Source organism: Pinus tabuliformis, chromosome 9 (genome assembly GCF_031772625.1).
Source record: "Pinus tabuliformis cultivar Carrire ecotype Pingquan chromosome 9, CPIR1, whole genome shotgun sequence".
Taxonomy (NCBI): domain Eukaryota; kingdom Viridiplantae; phylum Streptophyta; class Pinopsida; order Pinales; family Pinaceae; genus Pinus; species Pinus tabuliformis.
In genome coordinates this window covers 184,513,694-184,534,617 of record NC_142307.1, presented here as the reverse complement: position 1 = coordinate 184,534,617, position 20,924 = coordinate 184,513,694, and the positions used below count along the sequence as shown (strand labels likewise).

Sequence of the window (20,924 nt, the reverse complement as noted above, 5' to 3'; positions counted from 1 at the left end):
TACCTCCATACATTTTTAAAGCACCCTTTGATTCACTAAATAACTTATCAGTCCTTAGATTACCTCACCCTTATATAAACCCTAGATCATACCTAGCATTTTGGGCAGATTTCCTAGCATCATTGTTTCTCAATTTCTCCTAATCATCTCTCTATTTCATTTCACTCCATTCAAACTTCCTAAGTTTTCTATAACCCCTATCCATCTCGCAAAATTCCCCTATCATCATCTCCCTTCCCTAACTCCATCATTTCACCACTTCAATCACTTTTCACTATTTTTCCCCTTTCCTATCATCTAGGGTTTCAAAAATGAAATGGGACTACTTCACCATGCCATCACCAAGACACATCAACACAACATATGGAGGTAGGTTCATCAAGCAAGTTAGTGGAGCTTCCTAAAGCACCTAGACCTGAGGTGACTAGAATTTGTCAAAGAGGAAAAATGCGTGTGTTTACTTCTCAGGTTGAGAAAAGGGCCAAGCCTTCTACATCAACAAAACGAGATCACATATACAAGATGAACACTTGATTGAGCATGAATTTGAATTGGTGGACTTGGAAATAGAAAATGAGCCTTCAAACATGCAACAGACTATCAAATAGAAATATTCTCAGATCATAGAACTCATGGACAACATGGCAAGAGCAAGGTTTGTTATCTCCTTCCTAGAACAAGAAAAGAGTCAACTTAAAGCTAGACAACTCATCATGGAAAAAGAGCAGTCCCATATGATACAACAAGGAGGTAAAGTTAAGGTAGTGTTGGAACTTGGTGAACATGAGGAACCTGAAAAACAAGTTATAAAAAAGAGGCCAAGGACCAAGGGAATCAAAAGGGCATTGAAGGAGTAGAAAGGACATAATCTACTAGATGAAGACCTAGACATGGAAGATAGATTTGCCTTGGAGATCAATGAGGATAGGGTGTATTGGCTAAGTAAGGAAATTGACCACTTATAACAACTACTTGAAAAACATGATAGGGATAATCAGCTATTGAGGCACATGGCCCATCATTATTAGGCCAGAAACATGATTTGCAACATCAAGCTCAATCAGTTGAAAAACAAGCTAAAGGAAACCCTAAAGGACAAAAGTGAGAGGGATAACTTGGATATTCTTTTTAAAGAATCAATGAGTGCATAACATACATCATTTTACACTTCATGACCAATTTTGAAGGTTTTTTGAGCATTTTTGGTTTTTTGAGAATTTTGGTGCCAAATTCAAAAATTGGACTAGTTACAGAATTGCAGCACCTTGGCTTTGCACTTTTTCCTCAGGGCTCCAAATTACAAGTGGCTTAAATTTTTAGAAATATGATGACTTCCTCTCAAAACCCATTTCATCATATTTCTCAAACAAGGGTCAAACTTTGAGAAAGAGGAGAAAACGTGGTCAAAAATCATCATTCTGCCACTATTTTTGACAGGCGCTGCGCTTTTGGAGACGCCTTGGGAGAATCAACATTTGAAGGCCTTCCCATGTGTCATTTTCAAAAGTTCAAGGTGTTCTAGAAACTAGACAGACAAGGCTAGTTGATCGTTCTCTCATATCTTAGTTTTGACTTCAGGATGGAACCTAAAACTGGTGTCAAATTTGGAGCTGCACTTCTGCAAATTTCTCAGTTTTTATTTAAAATTTCACTGTGTAATTTCCTACTTTTTCAGTTTGACTTGTTCAAAGTAAAAAACCATGATGTAATTGAAGCAGATTGAGGTTAGATGATGTAATCATGAATAAATATACATTATTGGTTTTCTTTGTGGTTAATTAGGCCTCATTAAGGAAGCAAAATTCAAAACAAAGTCTAAGAGAAGAGTTTGTATTTGACCTTCTCACTCTTACCTGTTGGTTGAGAGAATCTTGGAAATAGTTCCACCACCTAGGAATTTGACTCCTGAAGGTGGAGGAGCTATTTTATTGAGTCTATATGTATCATTTCTCATTCAGAGAGAAGGGTTGGACTTTTGCAGAGAAGCTTGTACCTTATGTTCTCTTACAGCTAATACGAGAGCAGTTGCAGCTATATTTCAGGAATTCTTTTTCAATGTCTACGGTGTTGTTTTCTTTTCCTTTCAGCTTCTAATGGATAAATCATATATTTTTTCATCCTTTATCTTCTTCCTATGATTATATAGACAAGAATCTTGAATTTAAGCTCTGTTTATGTGAAATTCATACTTGTGTTTCCTTTCTTCTAAACCTAATGAATTCATGCTTTCACAAGCTCATAGTTTCTTTTAAGCTCAAAAATCTATACTACATTGAAAAACAATCCAATTGCACCATAACACATTGATATATAGCTCCTATTTATACTTGTCTCTGCATACTTGAAGCCTAGACCTAATTACCTGCTATAAACCCTAGTCCAGCAAACCTAAAAGACCTAAATTCACAAGAACTCAAAACAAACTTATATATCTAGCCTAAAACCTGGCTCTTTGCATATATTCATTGACAAATCCTTTGAGAGATCCCTCTCTGGCTTAGTAGGGCTAGCTACTGAGCTGAAAGTGGTTCGAGGTTACCTCTTTTGATCTCCTCCTTAGCTTAGGAAATTGTAGAGGATAACAAGGTTAATATTACTGGAGAGTTGAAAATGTGAAAAAGGTGTTGTCTGCTCTAGTTGGACAGTTCCACATCATATAACTTGTTGAAGTATAATGGAATATCACTCTAATGGTATTTTGTTCTAGTAAGTGCTCTACTCAACGGATAAGTGTTACAAGAATCAAAATATCTCATTTTTCTAAGCATACTTGATACCTCCAAATGAAATTGCTAGAATCAAAACATGACATTTTTCTCAACATACTCGGTACCTCCAAATCAAATTTTTATCGATCCTTTTAGCTTCATCATCGTATAATTCCAAATGAAATTTCTATCGATCATTGTTCTGGACATTGTCTTCCCTCGAATGTTTACAGTTTTATTTGAGATGCACTATCCAAAGCTCAGATCTAGACATTAGGTAGCTTGGACGAGTCTTAGATCCCACTGTCACTAGCACTAACTAAAACTCCATTGTCAGAGATAAAATTAGTTGCCTTGGTTTTGCATTTAGGTTTTCAAGCTAAAGAATTCAGAGTTGAAGTTGGGTTTTTAAGTTAAAGTAGAGGAGAGGTTGTACACCCTACTAAGAAGTCTAAAGCTGCAACTAAATCTGAAGGTAGCCACTAGTGAGGGATGTTACATGAGGCAACTCTTTAACACTTTCTCTATCTCACTTCCATAATCTGTTGTTATGTTTCAACATGCTTTGTTTGTTTGAAGTTGTGGAAAATCTAACTGTGGACGCAATTTCAGCCATGAGTGAGAATGATGAGTCACGAAGATAGGGTCAATTTTGAGACTCTCCTTCGAAGGATCTAGCTTTATCCATTTGGCATTTATTGGGCTTCACTCATCATCTTTGAACATTGTTATTCTCCCATCATGGGGTTTAATCACATAACCATTGAATGTAGTTGGTAAAGTTTCTTTAGTTAATTATCACATCAATAGCAAGGAAAATAGCTTTTTGGGGCTCTGCACAATGAGTCCAGGAGGGAAAATATATTTTCAAGGCTCTGCATGGTGAGTCCACTCCAAGGGTTCTTCCAGTGTGGAGAAGGTAAATCCATGACTCTTTGTCAAATCTCCAATAAATCTAGAGACTACCAAAACTCCATCCTTGTGCAAATCTTGGATGAACAAATGTGGGACCAACAATGCCTATTTCTATAAACCCTCCTTACCCAACAATAAGATGCCTAAAACAACCGAAACTATGATTGTTTTTAGCAATATTGTGCATCAATTCATATTTACTTTCATGGAATGTCTTCAATGTTCATTATGGAAAGAGCTAAAAATTACGATGGATCAACTACTTGAGAGTTGATATCAAGTGACTTAGTTTTAGTCTAAATGAATAAAATCTTATCATTCATATGAATACCATTGTTAGAAATGTGTTGGTTTAAGTTTCATCTATTTATTAGTTCTTCGTGGTGCATTAAAGGATTGACATTAAGATATATTTTAATGGATTAAATATGTGTAGGTGGGCATGCATAGCATTCCATCCACCTAGAATAATAGATAATGCTATTTAAAATTAGTAGAACTCTTGGATAAAGAAAGAGCTTGTTAAGGGTGAGATAATCTCAAAGAATATTGAGGCTTCCAAAGTACATATTAATTTTCCATAGTTCTTCACTCTTGGCAATGAGAGTAAGCTGTTAAAAATTCAATAATTTTAACCATCTCTAGAAACAAAAAATGTAAGAACAATAATTTGCAATATATGTTACAATGGAACAATGGTATGCAAGTTCAAGAACTCCTAGTTTTGAATACGTTGCATGACTACAACATCTTGAACCCAATTGAAGGATCCTTTTTTTATAATCCAAATTTGGAATAAATTAATGGACTTACACTACATCATCCATGAATGAGAGTGACTACATGAGATCCCTAAATATGGAGTTGTTAATTTATTCTCATCATGAAACATTGGATGATGTTGATCATGATAACATAGCTAGATTGTGTGAATTTGGTTCTAAATATAATGGGGTTCTTTTAGGATATTTCAAGTGCTTATACAATGATGAACAATATAACCATGGCACTAAAAATAGTTGCAGCTAGTTCCTCCCACTTTATGATGCCATTGAATAATATGCAACCATTGATTTAAAAGATAGTGACAACAATTCACTAAGATATCTGCAGAAAAACCAAAAAAAAATGAGATTAATATATCCCAAGAAACATGGGCATAAAATGTGAACAAAGTAATTTAAGATGGAAGAAATGGAAATAATGATATAACTAATAAATTGAAGATAATAAGCCAAACACTAGGAACAAGGTATTTGTCAACATATAAATTTTTGCGTTACCTCATTTTCCACTCTAGGAAAGGTCTTTATTGAAGATATATAAGCTTCATTTACATCAAAATATGTCTGCCAAATCATGAATACATTTAGATAGACTTAAAATTTTTAATCAAATGATCTAGAATATAAAACAACAATATGAAAACAATGATCAAATGGGGAAAGGGGTAGATTTTAAATGTGTGTAGCAAGCAACTCCTGAGTTCAAGAACCTAGACTATAGTTATACCCTCATCCAAGGTCTTCATGCATATCTCACTAAATGTGTATCAAGAGGCTATTAGTCTCTTAGCTATAGAATTGGACTATTTTTATTTGTAACTTAGCGAAATGGAAAAGTTGTGGAGACAAGCGGCATTCTTCTTCTTTCATTGGGCCATGAAAAATGAATAAAGAAAATAATATCAACCCCTTGGAAAAGGAAAGTTGATAACAACAAATACCATGAAAAGAAAAAGAATCTAATGAGTTGAAGGGCTAAAAATCATACCACCCACAACGAATCTTTCCATCCAAATATTATTCTATGTTGGGCCACAACAAAACATTTCGATAGAAATTTCATGTAGCCTACTACTGCAAAAGAAATTCAAACCCCAACTTGTTGTTCCACTTCTAATTTTACCTAGAATTACCTCATATTTAAAGGTATCACCATATATTATACCAAACAAAATAAAAACTTATAGATATAGATATATATATATATATATATATATATATATATATATATATATATATATATATATATATATATATATATATATATATATATATATATATATACATATACATCCTTTGGAGAAAAAGTACCACCAAAAAAAATTTGAACAATACATATTAATGAACGTTATTTTATATATTAATGTTAGGATGAACCTATTTTTCTATTATAAAGAGTGAAAAATTCATAGGTACCAATGAATCCTTATATATTACCTGCATTCAAATGAGTTAACATAAATTAATGGCACCAGGAGAGTGATGATATTGTGTTTTTGGTAGAGCTCTTTTATGTCTTCCTCCAACACCAAGATTATTCTTGTCTGTCGCAGCAAAAATGGAAATCCCTAATGGAGATCTTTGCCTTCACAACTACTCCACTTCTACTAGTGTCTTAGGCATAAAATTGTACTATTTTCCACTAGAGCTATTAGATGCCATTTCATTGAGATACAATGATATCCAAGAGATATGCATAGCTCACTAAAGGTGTATCAAAAGGCTATTAGTCTATTGGATATAGAATTGGACTCGTTTTATTTGTAACTTAGCGAAATGGAAAAGTTGTGGGGACAAGCTCCATTCTTCTTCTTTCACTAGGCCATTGAAAACCAATGAAGAAAATAGTCTCAACCCCTTGGAGAAGGAAAGTTAAGAACAAAAAATAGCATGAATAAATAAAGAATCCAATGAGCTGAGTTGAGAGGGGTCTCCCTTTGTAAACAAGCATCCACAGGATTCTTGGAGTCATTATGAATCTTTACTAGAAGTTGAGTAGTCTTCGCATCACCAACCACATCCAATGGAAAGGTATCAAAGCCTACAATACAAATTATGTCTCCAAATAATGTGCAGTCAATACCAATAATATCATCTTTTGAATCTATTCTCAAACTTCAATGCCTCAAACTCTGTTGCAAAGAGTTCATCATCAACTACAATCATACCAAATAGATCACACATGTTATTCACTTGTTTAATGGAATCTTCATCATCATAAACAAGGTCTATTGTTGGATTCATCAATTTACAACTCACTTTGCAGTCACCATCCACATATGTCTCACCACTTAAGTCTCGCTGCACAACTAATATTCCACTAGTTCCTCCAACAACTGGAACTAGTTTAACTGGAAAAAACTTGAGATAATTGACTTTCATTGCTACAAATTAACAATCACACACGCTTAACTAAACTTTAACTCCTCCCACTCGAATATACTAAGTAAACCGAGTGACACAAGCCATGTCACATAAGTTAATTGCATCCAAGTTGTCTGTTGATGTGAAAATTCAAATTTGATCAATTTAATCAAGGAAAAATCAAATTGGGAATTTCTTGCTCCATTTTTCAACACCTCCTTTCAGAAAGAAAGGGAGTATCAACCACCCCTATCCTGCACTTGTGGAACTCGAACAATCAAAGTTGCCTCTTGACAAATATTTTTTCAAATTATTAGTATCTTGTTCCTTTGTCAGAATGTAGTGTAGCAACATTATTTGCCTCTGCACACAGTCACATAAATAGTGATACCAGATATCTATATGCTTAGATTGATTGTGAGATACAGGATTCTCAGAGAGTTTGATGCAATTCTGATTGTCACAATATATCACAGTTGGATCCATCATCTAACCAAGCAGTGCAACAAGTATCTTTCTTATCCATATCACCTCACATGATGCTTAACTTGCAACCATGTATTCTAGCTCTGTCGAGCTGAGCACCACAAATATTTACTTCCTATTGTACCAAGAAACAATTACAAACCAAACACTACAAATCCCACCTGATGTACTCTTTAAGTTTGATAGACTTCACGCCCAATCTGCATCTAAGAAGCCAAGCAACTTCACTCCCTCTTCCCATCTGTACCATAGTCCAAACTAGGTAGTGCCTCTAAACAATCGTAAAACATGCTTAACTTCCTTCCATAATAATTTGGTTGGCCTAACCATATCTTTTCTTACCTAGTTGACTGCATGTGTTCAAAATATACATGAGTGAACCCACTAGCTATCAATAAATGGTAGCATCCACTTCTTCACCTAAATTGGCATCCTCCTTCCTGCAGTTGTTTGTTATAGGTGTCTCCGTGGGTTTACAAATATCCATGTAGAATCTCTACAGTATCTCATTTCCATACTTTCCTTGAGAGGCAAATAGTTCCCCATCTCCTTTCCTTACTTCCAACCTCAGGAAGTAGTGCACAAGACCCATGTCATTCATTTCAAATTCCCTTGCAAGGTCCTCCTTGCAAGATTTGATCAATTTCTCATCATTAGTTACAAATAAATCATCAACATATACGACAATAATAATCAATTTACCTTCTACCAAGATGTGATTGAGGTTTTCATCCACTTAACTTTTGGCAGAGCCCAAATTGGTGAGATAACTACCATGCATGGGGTGCTTGTTTAAGACCATACAATGCTTTCTTGAGTCAACACACATAAGATTCCCGATCAAATGTCTTAAAACCATCTAGTTTCTCGATGTACACCTCCTCCTCAATAACCCCATTGAGAAATGTTGTTTCTACATCCATTTAATGGATCTTTCACCCCATCTACATAGTAAGAGGAAGAATTGATCTAATGGATGAGTACCTTGCTACAAGAGCAAAGGTATCCTCATAGTCAATTCCCTCAACTTGAGAGTACCCCTTGGCCACAAATCTGACCTTATACTTCTCTATGCTTCCGTCTATTGCCTGCTTCACCTTGAAGATCCATCTCGAGCCCACTATTTATTTATATGTTGGCCTTGGGAGCACTTCGTAAACATTGTTCTTTACAATGGATTCGTATTCCTTCACCATTGCATCAAATGATACAGGTTGATCTATTCTTTCCTCAAAATAGGATGGCTCAATCTCTATAAGCTCAGTCATAAGAGCCATGAAGCCAGTTTACCTCTCAGGTGACCTTCTTTTACTACACAATTTTGAAGGAGCTCCCACATTCTCCCTCACATACTGTACAAGTCTATCATCTTGCATGGTTCTTTTTATGTCTTTTCTAGATGGTTCTGCTTAAGTGAATGTCTCCACTCTTTTCTCCTCAATTTGTGGTTTCTCCACAACTTCATGAGGCTCCTTCTTTGGGGCTAAAATATCCTCTTCTGGTGGGATCTAAAACTCCCTCTCAAGAGAACACCACATCACTTTCTCCTCATCAAAATTTGCATCCCTTCACACAACTTTCATTCTGATGGATGGGATGTATACACAGTAGATGTGGGGAGTTTCTGTGTAACCCACAAATATCACCAATTCTGCGGCTAGCTCAAGTTATTCCTTGAATCTTTAGAGACATGGCAGTAAATATAGACTTCAAAAATCCTAAAGTGTGACACATATGACTTTCTCCCCGAGCAAGCCTCCCCCAGTGTAATCCTGCCAAGAATAAGATGAGGACTCTGGTTCTGTAAATAGACTGTTGTATCACATGCCTTAGCCCACAAATGCATAGGTAGGCCTTGGTCATGCAAAATCACCCTCACTGGTCACACAATGCTACAATTCTTTCTCTCAGCCACCCCATCCTGTTATGGGTTGTTGGGTGTTGTCAACTCTCATCGAATGGCTTCTTTCACACATAAATTTTTAAATTCATTCAACACCAACTCGCCTCCATTATCGCTCCTGAGATCCTTCACCTTCTTGCTAGTTTCTTTCTCAACTAATGCCTTGAATTCTATGAACTTGGAGAATGTCTCATATTTCTTCTACATGAAGAAGATCCAACACTTCCGTGATAAGTCATCAATAAAAAATTTGTGTCTGATAGTGGAGGCTATGGAGAAAGATCCACAGACATCAGAGTGGATCCTTTCTAGGATTGCATGTGGTTTTCTGTCCCAATCATGGAATGTGGATTTTGTGTACTTCCCCAACCTACATCCTTTGCATACATACTTTTGCTCAAGTTCTCCTTTAGGGAGGCAAGTGGTTATTTGTTGTATAATATTCAAGGTGTCATGATGCAAATGACCAAGTCTTCTGTGACAAATGTCACTCACATCGCAGCCCTGCACTTTCTCCGCCTTAGTGCTTAATGCAACACAACCTTCCACATCTAGCGTATACAGTTTTTTCACACGAACCTAAATCTGTTTCACCTGTATCGTGGCTATGTGTCTCATGAATTCTTTTCCTTTGTAGAAGATCACATCATAACCAGGAAATTCCAAAACTGCAACATAGATGAGATTTTTTTTTAGGCTTAGAACAAGCATGACATCCTTGAGCCTAAGAGGGGAGTTTGAATCCCTCTGAAAGGTGATTGTACCAATACCAGTCGATTTGTACCTTTCTTCCTCCCCTAGCTTGATGTGCATCTAGAGATCTTTCTCCTCCAAGTCACTAAAAAAACCTCTACACCCTGTCATGTGGAATGATGCACCTGATTCCAAGTACCACATGTTCCCCATCATTGTGTTGGACATCCATGCGATAAAGGTAAAGTGAAGCTCAAATTTTGAAGCCAAGGATTCACCTGTTGCTCCTCCTAAGGTATTATTCCTTGCCTTTTTGTGTGGACACTTTGTGGCATAGTGCCCATATTCATGACAATGGAAGCATTTAATTTTTGAAAAAATCTTTCTTCTTTCCCCCTTCGCTGAATTTTGGTTTGGTTTGATATTTCTTCCCTTTTCTCTTTCCAACCAATGCAATTTTTTCTTCATCCTTGCCCTTGGATGAGGTCACATCTATGGTATTCCACCTTATTTCCTCCTGTAACAAATCATACCATAAGCGTTCCCAATTCGATAGTTTCTCCCTCCCATTCATTGAATCTTGATAGTTATGCCAGCTCTTGGGAAGGCCCAGAAGGGTTAGGCTTACCAAGTCATCCTCTGAAACAGTAACACCAACTCCTACAAGCTCATCATGAACTTGTGTTAACTTGCTCAAATAATGTGGGATAAATTCATTCTTCTACATCTTGATATCTCAAATTTGACCCTTGAGCGCCAACTTCCTATGGTCAATACTATTCTAGAATAGATCTGTCAGTGCCTACCACATTACATAAGGATTTTATTTCCCATGGATATTGATGACAATGTGGTCCCATACTCCCTCCAATATTATTGTCCTCGCCTTGTCTACATCTTTTTTCCACTGAGCAAGGTTTTGGGCATCGTATTTCGCTTGTTTTGCGGCATCTCTCTTGATGTCTTATAGCAATCCATTGTCATTGAAGAACTCCTCCATGTAATCCTTCCATGCGATGAAATTAGAGTTTCCTTCCAAGGCATACTCTAGCCTCAGACCATTGACAGTATTTTCTCAGCTCTGAAGAGATCCTATTAAACTAAACTGCAAATTCGAACCTCCTAAGAAACAACTTCGAAATTCTTGCTCTGATGTGAATCCTGCTCTGATACCATGTAGAAATTACGGTGTTGATTTTCAACTTCTCATGATTTTTTTTCAAAATCACAAGACATAAACCTACTCTACTACTCTGTGGAATTTAATTCACAATTTCAAACAAAAAATTCAGACATGCAATAAGAAATAACACATATGCACACAATATTTTTCCTGGGGAAAGTAATTTACTAAAAACCCCAATGCTTGCTTGCATTAATCTAATGAAGAGAGATATATTACACTTGCTTTTCTTAACTAAGCATTACCCGCAAGTGAATAATATATCTCTCTGCTCACTAAGAAGCTTTGACCTAGACTTAGTTAATTTCTGCCTCTACCTGAGCCCCTATTTTCTTGCACAATTCCTTGAGAAATTAGGCCCCTATTATTTAGGAATTTTTCCAAAATGGATTGCGGAATTCCTAGGGTTGATCATCTAACTGCATGAAACACTTGTACACTCAAGAGTAGTCTATAATTGATGTTACACTGCCTTGGAATCTCCACCACATCTACGGAAGTCGAATTATTTGCATGCACTAGTTATTCTTGGTTGATTGATCAGTTAATTGGATGATCACTGAGTTTAACTAAAGTCCGACTACATAATTGACCTTCCACTAGTTCCTCCAATAGTTAAAACTAGTTCAACTGGAAACAAATTGAGATAATGGACTTTGATTGTTACAAATTAGCAATCACACATGCTTAACTGAACTCTAACTCCTCCAACTCGAATTTACTGAGTAAATTGGGTGACACTAGGCATGTCATTCAAGTTAATTGCTTCCAAGTTGTTTGTTGATGTGGATACTCAAATTTCTCAATTTAATCAAGGAAAAATCAAATTGAGAATTTCTTGTTGCATTTCTCAACAATCCTTCAGGTGAATCTAATTCATGTTACCGATGATAGTCAAGAGTCCTTGCTTGGCAATGTGCTGATAATAGCAACCAACAGATAGAATTAGCATTCAAAATAAATGAAACAGTCAAAAAACACATATTAAAACACAGTCGATGGAGACCCCGAAAAGTACTCCAACTATGTCACTGCCTATCCACATTCAACAAAAGTTCCTCCATCACTCCTCTCATGAAGCACACCTCTTTTGTTGGCCTGCATTTCCCTAAATCCCATTAGTTATTGTCGGCCTCCACCGCTCTGCTCCCTGAAGAACCCATCAACAACGTAAAGGGAGACCCCTAATCCTTTACCTTTACCTTTTTTACTAACGCCTCGTATTGAAAATCTTAAGACAATTAAATTTTAAGACAAAATAATTATATTGTCTTAAAAAATTATCCTAAAATCTCCTTCCGTGTAGTAGTGCCGAATGCAACCACAAAAAATTTGTCTCTAATCGTATCAGCAGAGATCAAAGGGACATGAGAGGAATTGATGTTCGCAAAATCTGCTAGGAAAAGTTGTCACATTCTTCAGATTCACCTAACCCCACAAAATGAAGAGCTCGACAAATTGTTTTCTTTATATAAGATAATGTGAATGATAAGTGAAATAGAAGGCTCGATATAAGCACGACATAGTAGTAGCCTGCAAGCTGACAGACTTAGGGCACACTATCAAAGTCAATTTTGTATTTGTTAGATAATATTTTTTTAAATTGATATGCTTTTGTCTTAATTGTTAATTGTCTTAAATGAATTTTGTCTTAAGTGGGAATCCTATTAAATATAAAGTTTTGTCTCAAACCATTTTTGTCTTAAATATAAAGTTTTGTCTTAAAATAATTTTGTCTTAAACTGCTTTTGTCTTAAACTGCTTTTGTCTTAAATATAAAGTTGTCTTAAAATTTTTTTGTCTCAAACTATTTTTTGTCTTAAATATAAAGTTTTGTTTTAAAATAATTTTGTCTTAAACTCTTTTTGTCTTAAATATAAAATTGTTTTAAAATATTTTTGTCTCAAACTATTTTTGTCTTAAATGTAAAGTTGTGCCTTAAAATATTTTTATCTTAAATTATTCTTGTCTTAAATATAAAGTTTTATCTTGAAATATTTTTCTCTTACATTTAAAATTGTCTTAAAATATTTTTTGTTTTAAATACAAACTTTTGTCTTAAAATATTTTTGTCCCAAATTATTTTTATCTTAAATCTTATATTTAAAACAATTTAATTAATATTAAATTTTAATGTAAAATAATTAAAATAAAAAATACCCTTTTAAAACAAAATATTTATTTTGTCTTAAAAAATATTTTAACAATACCCTTACTGTAATAATACCTTAAATATTAAATTTTAGAAATTCAACCATCATTACTTTTTTTAAATAAAAAAACATCATTCGACTAAATCAAAATCCAAAAAGTCCCTTCGTAAAAATACTAGTTAACTTATCAATCCCCACACTCTGTACAGAGTGCTTTATTGGCCCCACTTTATTTGTCGCTCCTGCGGCTCATTATTGGATAACTGCCCCTGGATTTAGGGGCCATATACAGTGCTGCGCATTTACTGCTAATGAGTAAGCCAATTATTTTCAGCGTCCACTCGTGACCACAATTGGTTGGAATGCAGTTTCCTCTATGTTATTTGTATTGCAAAAGAATTTTACATTTCTACGTGGATGTGTTTACAAATGCAGTAGAATTTTTATGATTTGTGAAAATTACAAGTTAAAATTGTAACATCCAGTTATTTGAATGAGTATGAACCTAGAAATCCATTTCACCACAAAATTCAGCCAAATCAAACGTCTGTGTAGACTGCTCTCTCGATGAAACGACATATAATCATAAAGTAGTTGCTTCATAAGACAATGTTAAATAGAGACATGAAATTATCGGAGAGAGCAGATCTGTGTCCGAAGGCATATGGAGTTTATTTCAGAAAACAATTCCTAACTTCTAATTTAGAGAGATATATTGCAATTGCTTTGCTTAATTAAGCACAACCCGCAAGTAAATAATCTATCTCTCTGCTCTCTAAGAAGCTTTGAACTAGACTTAGTCAATTTCTGTCTCTGCTTGAGCCCCTATTTCTTTGCAAAATTCATTGAGAAATTAGGCCCCTATTATTTAGGAATTTTTCCAAAATGGATTGCGCAATTCCTAAGATTTCCTAAGGTTGATCATCTTACTGCATGAAACACTTGTACACTCAAGACTAGTCTATAATTGATGTTACGCTGCCTTGGAATCTCCACCACATCTAGGGAAGTCGAATTATTTGTATGCACTAGTTATTCTTGGCTGATTGATCAGTTAACTAGATGATCACTGAGTTTAACTAAAGTCCCACTACATAACTGACTTTTCACTAGTTCCTCTAATAGTTAAAACTAGTTCAACTCAAAACAAATTGAGATAATTAGCAATCACACTTGCTTAATTAAACTCTAACTCCTCCAACTCCAATTTACTAAGTAAATTGGGTGGCACAAGCCACGTCATTCAAGTTAATTGCTTCCAAGTTGTCTCTTGATGTGGATATTCAAATTTTCTCAATTTAATCAAGGAAAAATTGAATTGAGAATTTCTTGTTGCATTTCTCAGCAATCCTTGCACGACAATGTGCTGATATCAACAACCAATGGATAGAAGTAGCATTCAAAATAAATGAAACAGTAAAAAAACACATATTAAAACACAATCGATGGAGACCCCGAAAAGTACTCCAACCCCGAAAAGTACTCCAACTATGTGATTGCCTATCCACATTCCACCAAAGTTCCTCCATCACTCCTCTCACAAAGCACACCTCTTTTGTCGGCTTGCATTTCCCTAAATCCCATTGGTTGTTGTCGGCCTCCACCACTCTGCTTCCTGAAGAACCCATCAACAGCGTATAGGGAGACCCCTAATCCTTTACTTTTACTTTTTTTACTAGCACCTCATATTGAAAATCTTAAGAATTAAATTTTAAGACAAAAAAATTATTTTGTCTTAAAAAATTATCCTAAAATCCCCTTCCGTGTAGTAGTTGTCTCTAATCGTATCAGCAGAGATCAAACGGACATAAGAGGAATTGATGTCCGCGAAATCCTGCTAGGAAAAGTTGTTGCATTCTTCATATTCAGCTAACCCCACAAAACGAAGAGCCCAACAAATCATTGTCTTTATATAAGATAATGTGAATGATAAGTGAAATAGAAACCACGCAACATAGTAGTAGCCTGTAAATTGGCAGACTTAGGGCGCACTATCAAAACCAATTTTGTATTTGTTAGATAATATTTTCTTAAATTGATATGTTTTTGTCTTAATTGTTAATTGTCTTAAATGAGTTTTGTCTTAAGTGGAAATTGTATTAAATATAAAGTTTTGTCTCAACCTATTTTTGTCTTAAATATAAAGTTTTGTCTTAAAATAATTTTGTTTTAAACTACTTTTGTTTTAAATATAAAGTTGTCTTAAAATATTTTTCTCTCAAACTATTTTTTGTCTTAAATATAAAGTTTTGTTTTAAAATAATTTTGTCTTAAACTCCTTTTGTCTTAAATATAAAGTTGACTTATATATAAAGTTTTGTTTTGAAATATTTTTGTCTCTTAAATTTAAAATTATCTTAAAATATTTTTGTTTTAAACTATTTTTGTCTTAAATACAAAATTTGTCTTAAAATATTTTTGTCTCAAATTATTTTTGTCTTAAATCTTATATTGAAGACAATACAATTGATATTAAATTTTAATATAAAATAATTTAAAAAATGACTTTTTAAAATAAAATATCTATTTTATCTAAAAAAATATCTTAAAAATAACTTTAATATAATAATACCTTAAATATTAAATTTTACAAATTCAACCATTATTATATTTTTTTAAATACAAAAAAACCATTCGACTAAATAAAAGTCCTAAAAGTCCCTTCGTAAAAATGCTAGGTAACTTATCAATCCCCACACTCTGTACAGAGTGTTTTATTGGCCCCACTTTATTTGTCGCTCCTGCCCACAACCGAACATCGCAGAGCACTGTAAGTTGTTAAACTTTGTTTTGCCAGAGTACTTTTAGTTCAAGGTATCGAAAAGGCGGTTAAAGCATTCTCCAAGTACATAAAGCTAAGCCACGTTAATGGTATTTTCCACGCGCTAAATGGTTGTTGAGTCGAACATTTATGCGTGACCGCAACAAATAACTGGCATGTTAATGGGCAGTAAATAAGCCTGGCTGTATAGGCTCATTATTGGATAACTGCCCCCTGGTTTTAGGGGCCATATACAGTCCCGCGCATTTACTGCTAATGAGTAAGCCAATTATTTTCAGTCCACCCGTGAACACTATTAGTTGGAATGCAGTTTCCTCTATGTTATTTGTTTGCAAAATAATTTTACATTTCTACGTGGATGTGTTTACAAATGCAGTAGAATTTTTTATGATTTGTGAAAATTACAAGTTAAAATTGTAACATCCAGTTATTTGAATGAGTATAAACCTAGAAATCCATTTCACCACAAAATTCAGCCAACCAAAACGCCTGTAGACTGCTCTCTCGATGAAACGAGATATAATCATGAAGTAGTTGTTTCATAAGACAATGTTAACCAGAGACATGAAATTATCGGAGAGAGCAGATCTGTGTCCGGAGGCATATGGAGTTTATTTCAGAAAACAAATCCTAACTCCTAACTTGTAAAATATTAATTGGATTTATTGATATAGTTTAATTTGCGTTGGTTTTTATTTTTTTATTTCTCCGAATTTTGAATCTGAAATGCATCCTCATAAATTTTCCAAATGCTAAATCTGTTTCTACATTTAAAAATATATAAAAAATAAAAAACGTGTAACTGAATTTCGGAGACGCTATAGAGTTGCCTGGTTCGACTGAACCTGATCTACTCTCCACCAATGTCACGAATATTTAGTTTGTAAAATTATGTGCACACAGAGCGTCCAACTAATATGCAATCTCATGGCATTAAAGAATGGAGACCCTTAATTTTATGAGTTATCTGGAGTACAAATCACCAAACATAAAACAATCAGATGAGTTTATTATTCCCACACAAGGAATTATTTGCGCGCCTAACAAAGTGAATAACCTTATGGAACAATCACACTTACATATAACCTGTAAAATAACGCACATAATACAGACCGGAACTGGAAATTATGACACACAAAAAGCTGAAATGCTCATCTTGTAGTTCTATATGGACAGTATAAGTCCAAATAAGCATATGAATTATATTAGCACAAGTAGATGTTCAAATAAGGATATAAATTACAATCGTGCTATAGAAGACTAGATTAGCTTATTGTAGTCGCTATTAAAATTATTTATCGCGAACTTTGTTTCAGCAAATTCAGATTTCCAGCTATGCTATTGGTGCAGTTCTGCTTGCAGATTGAGAAAGTTCGAGCTAGTTTGCTTGCTCTTCATCGTTCTCGCCGGAGAGCTCCTCTAGGGATTTGCCTTTTGGTTCAGGGACAAGGAAAGTGAAAAGGAAACCCAGGGCGTCTGATACTCCTACGAGAATCAGAGAATTTCTCATGCCAATACCCGGCTGGTAGCCTTTGTCCACTAGGGCAGCTTGAGTGCTCTGAGAAGCGTAGATAAAACCGAAAACTCCGATGATGGCTCCAGATTTACCCACTGCCGCCGAAATGCCGTGGCATGTGGAACGAAGCCTCGCAGGGAAGATTTCCGCGGGCACAATGAAGGTGGTGGAGTTTGGACCGAAGTTTGCAAAGAAGAAGGTGAGGGCATAAAGTATCACGAATGCTACGTGATTTCCGCCGCAGAAGCCGCTCTCACATGGGGTGCCCCTCCAATGGTTGTATGGAATAGCAATTGCGAACATGAGGACCGTCGTCAGGAAAAATCCCATCAGCTGAATTTTAAACCTACCCAGGCGGTCAATGAATGCGACTGTGAACCAGTAACCTGGAACTGTCGAACCCAGAGCAATAATGGACTGCGCTCTTGCTATTCTATAAACTTCTTCTATGGCGTTCATTGAATTGGGCGGGGGAAGCCATCCGATGCTAGTGAAGATGTCCTTTTGGAATAGATTTTGGCTGTACCAGGCGACGCCGAACAGAAGCCATGTGCTTGAAGTCCCTACTAGATGCAGGCCGTGTCGCCTTGCGAATTCTTTTGAAAATAAAGTGTAATCCTGCTTACTATTTGTCAACTCTTCGTCTACTTGCTTCTCCACTTCAATTTCCACCTGAAGAACCTTCGACATGTCAGCCGTGGCTTTCTTTACATTTTTAGCGACGAGTGCGGTGTAGCGAGCCGTTTCCGGCATTTTCATTCGCCAGTAGAATGTGAAGGCAGCGGGAACAACTCCGAACATGAGAATGAGCCGCCATACATAGTCAGCTTCAGGGGCAGTCGAACCTCGAGGATCATCACGGTATGCGGGGCGGTCGTACTTGCTTTTGAATGCCGAAGAGACTATAATGGCCACGGTACCGCCTGTAAGAATCCCGAAGCCTTGCATAGCAAACACTGCTGCGATGTGCGCCCCTCGGGTTTTCTTGCTGGCATACTCGGACATAATGGTAGCGGATAAAGGATAATCTCCGCCTATGCCAAAGCCGAGCCAGAATCTGAAAAAGCAGAGCGTGGTCATTACGGACTTGGCTGTGCTGCCGAAAGAAAGACCAGATGCTAGGGAAAAGATAACCATGATCAAGAGCGACATTCCATAGACTCTCTTTCGCCCCATTTTATCGCCCATCCAACCAAAGAAAAGTTGCCCGCAAAGTGTTCCACATAAGGCCACCCCGTTCACAGTAGCCGCGACATTTGGAGGCAGAGCCCCAGGAGTCGGGCTGTTCGGATCAAAGTAATAAATCCTTCCGAGGAGCTTAGTAACGGTGGAAATGCAGAACAAGTCATAGGCATCCGTGAAGAAACCCATGCCTGCAATAATGGTTGCAGTAAAGTGGTACCATTGCGTCTTTGCCACATCCAAGGCATCTAATACTTCCAGCGTTTTCTTCGCCATGATACTAACCCTGCTTTTATGTTTCTTCCAAAATATTTTCTGCGCACTATCAAGCAGAATTCATATATTAAATTTCATCGAGTTTGTCTATTTCTTTACAACAAAATTACTGAAGTGATTTTAGCATTGACCATTCCGTTGTGTGACAATTTTTTTTGAAAAGAGAACAGGTGAAATTAAACATTGAAGCCTCGACGCAACGACGACATGACAAAGATTCAATCTATCATATATGTGAAGCTATTTGCGACAATATTTTACTTTTATGAGGCAGAGTTAAAAATATTTCACGGCTTAGATTTACAGCACAATTTACGATTAAATAAGATGAAGCAACTATTTGTGAGAATAAAAAACACTTCACGCGGCTTTGGAATGCGCTTAAAGAATTCCAAAAAATGCAGTAAAATTGCAGCCGATAAAGTAGAATAAAGTACTCTGCTTTATTTAATATACGATTCATGACCAATCATTTCAAAATTTTACATTTAAAAGGTCGATAATGTCAACGAACTTTTTAAAGCTTTGCGGCCAGTACTAAGGAGACAACAACCCTCAAAATCCATAGAGCAAAGTTCTTCACAGCAGGAAACTGAATTATAAAAACTAAAGATTAGCCCAAAAGAAGTGCTTCCCAAAGAGGATCAACTCAAAAGCCATGGCCGCAAAGTCCTAAAATTAAGTCAATCTGCTGATTGAATGGATGATTTATAGTAGTATATGGGAGTAACAGAGAGGAAAATGGCAAAAGGAACGTCGAAAATTGGAGTCCAAGCTTACAAGAAAGATATAAGCCTGTTCTCTGAAATATCCACAATCTTGCAACAAAATTATTAGGAAATTACAAAGATCCAAGAACTTTGACATTAGAAACGCAAGTTATATTCTAGACAATTTTCAAACGTCATTGATTTAAAGATAAATAATTTTCAAAACGAAATATCAGCCGGACTAAATGTGATCGCGGAATTCCTCCTACGAATAGAAAAGCTTCAGAATTAACCGGAATTGGATCAAAGAAATGCAAAAAGATAAACACGGAAGCAAGAATTTGCATTGATAAACAATTTTGAAATTTAAGACGGAAGCGTCGCACCTTACAGTCAAGCGTTCAACAGCTACAAAGCAAAAACAGAAACCTTCATACAGCAAAATTCTTCGAAGCAGGAAAAGTCATCCTAAAAACAGAAAGGCAGCGAAAAGAGGAAGAAAAAGATCAACTCTATAGTAAGTCAATTTGCTGAGAAACCACAGAGGAAAACGGCAAAGGGGCCGTAGAAAATCGTTGTCCAGGCAAATAAGATAAATTATAAGCACATTAACAGCGATATTCACATTCTTTCAGAAAGCTTTCGCGATGTTCGACAGCTTAAAACATGTAGACCTTTTCACCTAAAATACGGAAGTTCCAGCGCTGATTTTGACCAAATTTTGAAGAGAAATCTTCTCCTCTTTGAATTTTATGAAAAATTTACAGCAGACTCGATTCCATGTAAGTTGAGCCCATGATTTGAGGGCGATCTTCAAGAATAGAAGCAAAAGACAGACTAAAACATGAAATAAGGGGAAATAACACTGTACGACGGTAAATATTTAGAGAGCTCTACCTTATTTAGTTCTTCTTCTTCGGCAGAGTGAGCCGAGCACCGAGTATAAGGGCTTGTCCGCTATGCTTCCCCTTAGGACTATGTTTAATATACATATTGCCTTATATAAGATTAGTATTGATAAAATCATGGTAAAAATAAATTATGATAAAATAAATAAATATGCTAGAACAAAATAGTTTTAAATCGTATATTAATATTCTTTACAGCTTTTTCTGAGTTAAGATTTCTTTTTGGAGATGTCACATCCTTTGGTTTCCACATATTTAGAACCATGCATTTTCCAGATATTTCGAACCAAACCATTCTGAAGAGAAATTTGTTGGACACAACTCAAACCACATATCCCTTTTTAAACCGGCCTAGTGGTT

At 35.7% G+C, this 20,924-nt stretch overlaps 1 protein-coding gene across 1 annotated transcript; it reads right to left on the bottom strand.

The window, feature by feature from the left end:
• Positions 1–17,152: 17,152 nt before the first annotated feature.
• LOC149147746 (putative inorganic phosphate transporter 1-3) lies at positions 17,153–20,678 on the bottom strand. Its single transcript, XM_089439517.1, has 2 exons — positions 20,554–20,678; positions 17,153–18,992 (listed from the first exon to the last, which is right to left on the bottom strand). Exon 2 carries the CDS (start codon positions 18,944–18,946, stop codon positions 17,351–17,353), a length of 1,596 nt encoding a protein of 531 aa, XP_089295643.1. The 5' UTR covers positions 18,947–18,992; positions 20,554–20,678; the 3' UTR covers positions 17,153–17,350.
• Between the last annotated feature and the right edge of the window lie 246 nt (positions 20,679–20,924).

Excerpts from the sequence above, each read along its gene's own strand:
- LOC149147746 (XM_089439517.1), bottom strand. The coding sequence starts at position 18,946 with ATGGCGAAGAAAACGCTGGAAGTATTAGATGCCTTGGATGTGGCAAAG.